The following is a 9,341-nucleotide window of genomic DNA, read 5'->3' as shown; positions in this document are numbered from 1 at the left end:
CCGAGTGAGGCTTTTCTTGACTGGTGTCAGGGTAGGGAAAAGTTGAGATCCTACAGCTTTCAGGACAGTGAGGATTAGGGCAGGAGGTGGGGAGGCAGCCTGATCACTATTCTTCAGGCGGTACAGGGTATAGGGCTTCTGGTTCGTGCAGCACCAGGCCAGTTTCCAGAACCTTTATCCTTGGGGAGGGTAAGGAGGCATTGCTCATGATGAGGTAGGGAGTTGGGAGAGGCTGCATCCTTCTGCATCTTTCCTCTTACCACCCTCTGCCTTCCGGAGCCAGGCTGAAGGCAGCCAACCAGGATCCTGGGCATATGAGGGCTGGGAATGGGCATCCTATCCTGGCTTCCCTGCCTAGGCTCTTGCAGCTTCCCCTTCCCTCCTCTTGACCAGACCAGGCAGTTGTCAGGGAGGCAGTTGTCGGGGAGAGGAAAGGGCACTGGAAGTAGGAACCTGGATGTAACTCTGAGACCAGCTCTGTGTCCTCTGGCAACTCAACAGCTTCTCTGAGCCTGACTACAGTGGGATAACCCCCCACTTCATGGGGTCACTGGAAGGCCCCTGTCCTCCCGGATCTGCCCTCTGGCTGAGGACAGCCTCCTCAACTGTTTCCTAAACCTTTCTCCAGGCTCAGGTGGGACCCACACCCCCACCAGGGCTCCAGGTGCTGTTCCAGTATTAGATGCCCTGGTGGGAAAGGGGTTTGTGGTCTCAATATCAATGTTTAACCGGATGTGCAGGTCAATATTTACCAGAAGAGAAAGCAATCGGAACAGGGGTTGGCTGAGAGCAAAGGTCCTGGTGGGAGGGGAGGGCTGAGCTGGGCTGGCTGGAGCCTGGGCAGAGCGTGGGGAGCACCCAAGTGGGGACAGAGGGACATCGTGTGCAGCAGCGAGAAGCCTGCAGAGGTATGAGGAGTGGGGAGGTGGCTCAGTGTGCCCACCTGGCTGAGGGGGTCTGGGCTGAGTTTATTCAGGAGACCTGTAATTTCCCAGCCTCCTTGGGTGATGAAGAGCCAGCGTGGGGGTTCTGGGGGGAGCCTCTCTGGAATGTGAAAAATTGGAGGCTTTTTCTTGCCAGGAGGATTCAAAAGTCCAGCCTGGAGATCAGCGTCCTGGCCAAGGGTCCTTGTGTGTGATGGGGATGGGGCATGGGTGACAGAAGTACACTCCAGAAAGATGGGGCCTGAGATAGGTGTGGGGTCAGTGTCTGTGAGACCTGCTCGGAGACTAGACCAGACCTGACCATTCCCACCCACCAGCCTGGCTTCCCGGAGCCAGCCTGGGACAGACCAGGGGGTGAGACCTGTGTTTCTTGTGAGTCCAAAGGTGGCTCTGTCCAGAGTCATTCATTAGGCTCTGCTGTTGGGTCAACAATGCCAGCCTCTGGCCCAGCCTATCCCCTTTGCTGAGACCACAGGCCCGTCCACCCTTGTGGGCAAGAACAGACCAGCCAGAAAAGGTGGGCCAATGGACAGTGGTTGGATAAGCGCTCTAGGGAGGGAGCCCCAGTAGGGAGATTTCCTAGGGCAGGCTTCCCGGAAGAGGGGCCTTCGGCTAGGCTGACAACAGCCATTACTGAGTGCTAGGCCATATAGTCAGGGCTCACAAAAAAATGACTTACACTGGTCCCCACAATACACATGGAGGAGGTAGGGACTTTTGCCACCAGTTTACAAGATAAGGCAAAGCCCAGAGGGGTTAAGGGAGATGTCCTAGGTCCTCTGCCAAGAGGCACAGCCTGGAGACAAACCCAAGTCTGACTCACAACACCAGGCCTTGAAAAATGAAGACTTTTTTGGTTTGGGTAATATTTTCCCCCTATGAACCAAAACATTTTCAGTGCATGAAATGTGAAAAACCAAAAAACACAAAGTGGAAAAGGCAATTCAGGGGCGAGTTCAAGCAATTTACCCCTCAGAGTGGAGAGCCTCTGCTGATGTGTTCTGGGCGTGTGTGCTGGAGCTGGTGTCATCACCCCTCCGCGGTAATGGCTCAGGAACTTGCCTGCCCATGAACATGTGGGTGGGATTCCACAGCAGGTGTGGGGGCGAGGTAGGAACGGAGGCTTCCTGTCCTGCACAGGAACATGGCGCTGCTCTGGGGGCTCCTGGTGCTCAGCTTGTCCTGCATGCGAGGCCCCTGCTCAGTGGTGAGCCTTGGCTGCGGTCTGGGTGGGACAGGGAGGAGGCTGAGGGAGAGGCCAGGGGTCTGGGGGAGAAGGGGATGGGGGCTGGGTCAAGGGAGGGTTTGGCTTTAGGGGTTCCCCCTCCTTTCCTCATGCCTTTTTCAACAGTTCTCTCCTGTGGGCGCCATGGAACCCTTGGGCCAGCAGGTACTGGGGAGTGAGAGGCATGACGGGGAGGAAGGCCCCAAGGGGCCTTGCCTGTGGCTTGTGCAGGGTGGGGGGCCTTGTGCAGGAAGGGTTGCTCTCCATCTGCTTCCTTTCTTCAGTTAATGAGCGGGCAGACCCAGGAGAAACTGCCCCCACTTTTCCTCCTCAAGTTGGGCAAACAGGTACAACCAGGTGGGGCTGGGGAAGAGTGGGCGGGGCCTGAGGGAGGAGGGCCAGTCAGCAGGGGTGAGGAAATGGTGGGAGGGAGAATGGCTGTGAGGCTGAGGCCTGAAGGGAAAGGGTGGGAGGGACCTGAGGAAGGGGCCTAATCCCCAGAATGCCATTGCCCATGTGACTCTCCCTCTCGTGTCTGGACTGAGACAAAGCCCTGTTGTTCCTGGCACGGGGGCTTTGAAGATCTTCAGCCGAGAACCTGGAGCTGACCCCTTGATCCCACTGACTACTGATCTGTCCCAGCAGGAGCTGGGGGGCAAGACTGCCTGGAAGAAGGCCCCAGGAGACTGCAAGGAGGCTCCAACCCCGGAGCAGACCCACAGGCTGGCCCAGGCCATGATGGCATTCACGACAGATCTGTTTTCCTTGGTGGCCCAAAACTCCACCAGGCCCAACCTCATCCTATCGCCCCTGAGTGTGGCCCTGGCACTGTCTCACCTGGCACTAGGTACTATGGCAGCACCTGTCCAGGCCAGTAGGCACTTGCTAACCCGGAGTTTACTAGTGGGTGCTTCCTCCATCAAGGTCACCTGGATGTTTGGTAAAAAGGCAGACTCCAGTCTCTGTGAGTCAGAGTCCTAAGGACTGGGCCCAGGATATGCTTCTGGTGATTTTTATGCAAGAGTTTGATAACTACAATGTCCTCTTTGGACTGGAGGGTCTCACTGTGGGATACTGAGGTCCAAAAGAGGGAAGGCACTGAGGTGAGGCCACCCAGACTGGCAGCAGCAGAGATGGAAGTAGAAAATGGGAGTCCTGTACCTGAGTCCAGTTCAGGATATGGGAGGAGAAAGTGCGATCTGGTGAGCATGCTCACTGTAGGTATTCAAGAGGGGCTGGTGCGGGCAGTGGGGGTGTGAGCCCTGACTACGTGGCCCCTGCCAGCCTGGACCACAGCTGCTGTGTCCCTCCAGGTGCTCAGAACCAAACGCTGCAGAGGCTGCAGCAGGTGCTGCATGCAGATTCGGGGCCCTGCCTCCCTCACCTGCTCAGCCGCCTCTGCCAGGACCTGGGTCCTGGGGCATTCCGACTGGCTGCCAGAATGTACCTGCAGAAAGGTAGGTGCTGGTGGCAGGGAGCTCTGTAGGGAGCACCCTGGGGTGGATGGGGGTGAAGGGGATGGGCCTGGCCTCAGGCAGCCAGTCAGCACAGCTGGCTCTGGAGCCTGAGCCCCAGTAACAGCTCATGGGCCCTTCTGTGCAGGATTCCGCATCAAAGAGGACTTCGTGGAGCAGTCAGAGCAGCTCTTTGGTGCAAAGCCTGTGAGCCTGACGGGGAGGAAGGAGGATGACCTGGCGAACATCAACCAATGGGTGAAGGAGGCCACAGAGGGGAAGATTGAGGATTTCCTCTCAGACCTGTCAGATGGCACAGTGTTGCTTCTGCTCAACGCCATCCACTTCCAGGGTGCGCTCCCCCCTTCTGAGGTCCCTGCCTTGCAGTCCCTACCCCTGCCCTGTAGGCTGAGTGGGGCTGTGCAAGCTTTGTTCTGAGGGTCCCTCTTCCTCCTCGGGGCTGGGCCAGGAGGCAGTGGGGAGAGTAGGAGGCAGGTAAGCAGTGTGGCAGGGAGTGGGCCCAGGAACTGCACGGGGCTGTCATGGAGAGAGTTCCCTAGGAGGAAACCAAGGCTGAAAAGACCTAGGGGATGATTCCTGGGAGCACAGTAGGGCTCTGGAGAACATAAAGTCCAGATTCTGCAATTGCTCCTCAGATCAACTGGGTATCAACTGGCACATCCTCCACCCTTGGATGGGTTCCGGGTGGGACGGGGAAGAGGCTGGTGGTACAGAACCCACCCTGGTCCCAGTCTATATGGCCCCTGCCCTCTGCTGGATGCAGGCTTCTGGAGGAGCAAGTTCGACCCAAATCTCACCCAGAGAGATACTTTTCACCTGGACGAGCAGTTCACGGTGCCGGTGGACATGATGCAAGCCCGCTCATACCCACTGCGCTGGTTCCTGCTGGAGCAGCCTGAGATGCAGGTCACCCCTGATTGCCCAGGCCGGGCCTGGGTGCTGGGAGATGGGGAAGGGAGTGGGCAGTTGTGGAGCTGGTGTGTGCCCCATCTTCCTTGCAGTCGTGTCGCTGGGGCAGGTGGCTCTGAAAGGTCTCGCTGTGCCCCCACTCAGGGGTTCACTCACTGGGCATTTGCTGGGTGTCAGATACTGTTCCAGGCACTGCATGTTTAGTGGAACACAAGGAAGGCCTGATTCCTGCTCTCAGGAGGGAAGACACACAGTGAACAAGCAAACATAAATCAACAGGATAATTTCAGATATTGGGGGTAGAAGAGTGATCAATTAGTAATTAGGAAAGATATTTTAGCTAGAGTAGTCAGGAAGTATTCTTTGAGGAAGGGGGCACTGAGTTGAGACCCAGGTGATCGTTGGTTATGGGGGTTTATTACAAGGACTCGTGGGTTATGGGGCAGCACAGGACCTCAGCACCCCCGGATCTGAGATGGGACCTGAGCTCTCACTCAGGACTCCTTAGAAGGGAGAATCTGACTGGGATGGATTAGACAGAGTGCTATGCCAAGCTATCTCGAGTGTGGCCTCCCTTGCTTCTAGCCTAAACGTGGTCCCCTTGGCTTGAGCACTGATCTCTGGGCCAATCGGCTGGGGCTAAGACGGCGGTGTGGGTTAGTTTCACGAGGCCAGCATGACGCAGACCACAGCCACTCCTGCAGCCCTTCTGAGAGGGGCTGTGGGCGAGGTAGGCCCTTGGAGCAGCATCCCTGTTTCCTCTAGTTCCCCCTGACATGGGGACCGTCTAGTTCACCTCATCAGTTCTCTTTCTGCTGCTCCTTCCCGCCAGGCTGTGTCCTGCCCACACTTCCTTCACCCTTTCGTCTCTGTCCCTTGTCCTCCTTGGCCTTCCTCTTGCTCAGGCCCTCTGCTGGCCGCCCAGGTGCTGGCACTGCCCCTCCCACTGCAGGGCTCCTGCTTCCTGGGTGTTCTGCCTGGAACCCAAGGAGTCATAGCCACCAGGGCTCATGGAACCCGGCGGTTTTCACACTCCTTTAGCTGCAGAAACCCCGCTCACATGAAATGTTACTCCAAATCACAGTATACTTACATAGCCAGGCAAGTCACTTTTAGAGGAGAGAGTGGAGAGTGTATATCCCCACTGGCAGCCGCTCCTCTGTGGAAACTAGGGTGACCCAGTCCACTGTACACGTGGAGAAAGTGAGAAGTGGACACAGGATTTCTCACCCCCAGTCACAGGTTAGCTGGTAAGAGATGAGGACAGAGAAAAGCACCACTTACTGCGTGAGCACTGCCTATGTGCAGATACTCTGCTAGAAGCTTTTAAAAGAGTAACTCTTCCCCTTACATGTCAGCCTGCAGTGCAGGCAGGTACTACTACTACACAGGTGAGGACGTGGACACTCAGGGAGGCCCCACACACACCTGCAAAGGATGGAGGTCCATCTGGCTCGTAAGCGATGCTGGCTCAGCCCCCAGCTGGGCCTGGGTGCTCTCTGGTCCTCATGTCTCCTTCCCTTGTCTGTAGGTGGCTCATTTCCCCTTTAAGAACAACATGAGCTTTGTGGTCATCGTGCCCACCCACTTCGAGTGGAATGTGTCCCAGGTGCTGGCCAACCTGAGCTGGGACATCCTGCACCAGCCCTTGCTGCGGGAGAGGCCCACCAAGGTCCAGCTGCCTAGGCTGCATCTGAAATACCAGCTGGACCTGGAGGCCACCCTCAGCCAGCTGGGTAAGGAGGGTTGGAATGGGACAGCCCCCCAGGCCAAGCTGGGTGGGATTGCTGAGGAGGAAGCCCCTAGCTGGCAGCTCTGAATCAGAGCTAGAAAAGGCTTAGGGAGGCGAGAGGGTCTGATACGCACTCTTGGACCTTCTGTCATGGGGTCGGGAGGTGTTGCTGAGGGTGCCTAGGGAATGCTCTGCCTAAGACTGAGCATTGCCAAGAATCCTGGGTGGAGAGCCTGGGGTGGCATGTGGGCCTCGCTGGGTTTCCTGCAAGGGGCACTGTGCTAGGCATGGGGAGTGCAAAATGTACAAAGAGCTCGGTCTGATCTGATGGGGTGGACAGATGAGTAATCAGGTACTTATAATTCAGCATAAGTGATAAGACAGAGGGCTTCTCTCCAGCTCACCGGGGAGAAAATTGAAAAGATACCCATCTGGATTTTGAGGAAGGGGATCAGGGAAGGCTTCCTGGAGGAAGTGACCTCTAAGCTGATACATGAAGGCTGAATAGGAGTTAACCAGCAATCTGTAGGTTCAAGGTGTTCCCTGGTCAGGATGCCAGACATTCATTCCCAGGCAGGTCCAGGCAGCACATGGAATGGAAGGCAGCTCTGACCAGCCATCTCCTGTCCTGGGCAGGCCTGCAGGAGCTGTTCCAGGCCCCTGACCTGAGTGGGATCTCGGACGAGAGTCTGGTGGTATCTAGTGTGCAGCATCAGTCCACACTGGAGCTCAGTGAGGCTGGCGTGGAGGCAGCCGCGGCAACCAGCACTGCCATGTCCCGCATGTCCCTCTCTGCCTTCAGCGTGAACCGCCCCTTTCTCTTCCTCATCCTCGAGGACACCATGAGCCTGCCACTCTTTGTGGGCAGCGTGAGGAACCCCAACCCTGGTGCGCAGCCAGAGCGCAAGGAGCAGCAGGACTCCCCTGACAACAGGGATTCCTTCCAGAATGAGAAATCCTTCTCCCTCGAAGACAAGCCCTTTGGCCCTGACTTGAAACTCGCACCCCCCTTGGAGGAGGATTACCCTCAACCTAGCAGCCCCAAGTGAAGGGCTGTGGCCGCCAGCGTCCCGAGTCCCTGCTTGGACCAGCTTCTCAACTCATGTGACTCTATCCAAACAGTTTTGTGGGATGGGGGTGGGGGCCTGGGTGGGCAGCTGGGAGAGGAGAGGAGCCCTTCTCTCCCATCTCCTTTTGGGGTGTTTGGGGTGGGGTGGTGCCAGGAGGAGAGCAGGCATCAGGGAACCATGGGCCTCGATCTCCCATCATTTCTTCCAAAGGGGCTCAGAGGGTGTTCTTGTTGGGACTTGGGCAGAGGGGCAGCTGTGAATTCATTTTTGTCAGGAAGCTAGTAGCTTATTCCCTAAGTCGGCTGGGGCACCTCCTCACCTGTTTACCAGAAAGAGGGGGACAGAGGGGAGTAGACACCCTGACTGGGGAGAGGAAAGACAGGCCCCGGGGGTGGCCCAGGGATGCCAAGCACTGTCGTGGGCTAGATGTTGTGGGTTGGCCTCGTCCTGCTCTGTGGATGGAGGTCGAGCCCCCCCACACAACTGCCTGTGTCCTAAGCCATCCAGGGCCCACCAGCCTCCAGCCCACCCTGTCACCTTAGTCTCCCCGCTGGTCCTTGGAGGTACCAACACTGCCAGGACTCCCCTTCCTTACTCTCCCCTCTGCCCGGGGACTCAGGGGCTGAGGGGGTGGGGGGGGGCATCAGCTCCCTAAGGCTCTTTTGCAAAGTTTTTGTAGTGATTTTTATGCCACCTGAATAAAGAATGAATGGGCCTGTCTGCTTTGATGTCACTCTTCTGGGCATGGGTGGGAGGACGGGGGCTGGAGGAAGGCGGGGAGGAGGCCACAGGGCAGACTCACTGAGAAGCAGGCCGGGCCGCTGGAGCAGCAGCCCTCCGTGCCACGTTTGGCCTCTGGCCACTCGCCAGCCCTTCTCCTGTGCAGTCCCCTTGACTGTGCCAGCCCTCTCCAGAGCCACCGCCATGCCAGCCTGGCTCTGCCCTCAGTCTATTCCTCTCTCTCTATGGGCCTCAGGCAGCCAGCAACAGGAGTGGCTCAGAATAGCGCCAGCCTCCTGGTTTGGGAGAAGAACTGGCAATTAGGGAGCTTGAGGAGTTTCTAATTACATGCCGGCCCCCTCTGCCAGGATCTGGCGCCCGCCAGCCGGGGGCAGGCTGCCGGGAGCACTGGGCTCCGGCTGAAGGCTGTCAGCACCTGAGGATTTGGGGGAAGTCATTGGGGGCACCTTGGCACAGGGCCGGGGGCAGCATGGGTGTCCTCGTGGGTGGGCCCTTGTCTGTGAGTGCAGGGCATCCATGCGGCAGCAGTCACCTGCAGCCCTGTAGTGCAGGGTTAAGAGCAAGTGCCTGGGATGCAATCTCGTTTCTTTCAAACCAAGTAGGGGGAGCTGGGTAATAAATCAACAAGTGAAATATATGGTGTGTCACAGAGTGATGAGAGGTCTGATGAGAAATAAAGCTGGGAAGGCCTCCCTGAGCAGGTGACTTTGGAGCAGAGACTAGAAGGAGGTGAAGGTGGCAACACGGGGACATCTTGGGGAAGAGAGTCCTGGGCAGAGGAGCGGGAGCTGCTCCCAGGATTCAGGATGAGCAGGAGATCTGTGGGCCTGGAGTGGAGGGAGTGAGGGGGAAGGAGTAGGAAAGAGGCAGAGAGGAACCGGGGACAGATCTCGGAGGGCTTTAGGGCCACTGCAAAGACTGTCGTTATTTTAGGAGAGGTAAGAGGTAACTGGAAAGCGAAATCAGCAAGCCCCCCCATCTTAATTTTACCTCCTGAGTTTTCTCAGCTCTCTCCTCCTCTCCACTTGGGCTCTAGCCATGGTTTGGATCTAGTCATCACTCCTGAGGACCACTGCTGTCGCCTCCTGTGTTCTCCGGGCAGCTGGTCTGGCTGCCTTCACTGCATCCTCCACCCTGTGAATACTTATCAAGTGCCTCCTGTGCGCCTGGCAGCGCCCCAGACTCTGGGACTGCAGCAATGAAAAAGCCGACAAGATCCTACTTGCCCAGAGCCTAAACCTGGTG

The 9,341-nt window shown here is 57.3% G+C and overlaps 2 protein-coding genes across 4 annotated transcripts in view; one reads left to right on the top strand and one right to left on the bottom strand.

The window, feature by feature from the left end:
- Window positions 1-2,088: 2,088 nt before the first annotated feature.
- Window positions 2,089-8,075, top strand: SERPINF2 (serpin family F member 2). 3 transcript variants are annotated; one of them, XM_010978900.3, is made up of 9 exons: window positions 2,089-2,151; window positions 2,296-2,334; window positions 2,454-2,516; window positions 2,815-3,016; window positions 3,483-3,626; window positions 3,772-3,975; window positions 4,408-4,550; window positions 6,085-6,289; window positions 6,922-8,075. In XM_010978900.3, exons 1-9 carry the CDS (start codon window positions 2,089-2,091, stop codon window positions 7,332-7,334), a joined length of 1,476 nt encoding a protein of 491 aa, XP_010977202.1. In that variant the 3' UTR covers window positions 7,335-8,075. The 3 variants fall into 3 exon arrangements, with proteins under 3 accessions (XP_010977202.1, XP_031324392.1, XP_064351897.1); XM_031468532.2 differs by having other exon boundaries at window positions 2,812-3,016; XM_064495827.1 differs by lacking the exon at window positions 2,454-2,516.
- SMYD4 (SET and MYND domain containing 4) overlaps window positions 4,546-9,341 on the bottom strand; it is a 52,341-nt gene continuing 47,545 nt past the window's right edge. The window contains exons 11-12 of the transcript XR_004141957.2: window positions 5,647-5,800; window positions 4,546-4,745 (exon numbers count right to left, since the gene is read on the bottom strand). The gene's annotated coding sequence lies outside the window, so the exon portion shown is untranslated. The remainder of the gene's footprint in view (window positions 4,746-5,646; window positions 5,801-9,341) is intronic.

Source organism: Camelus dromedarius, chromosome 16 (genome assembly GCF_036321535.1).
Source record: "Camelus dromedarius isolate mCamDro1 chromosome 16, mCamDro1.pat, whole genome shotgun sequence".
NCBI lineage: Eukaryota > Metazoa > Chordata > Mammalia > Artiodactyla > Camelidae > Camelus > Camelus dromedarius.
Note: the sequence above shows the minus strand (reverse complement) of the source record. Positions and strands in the feature narration are given on the sequence as shown.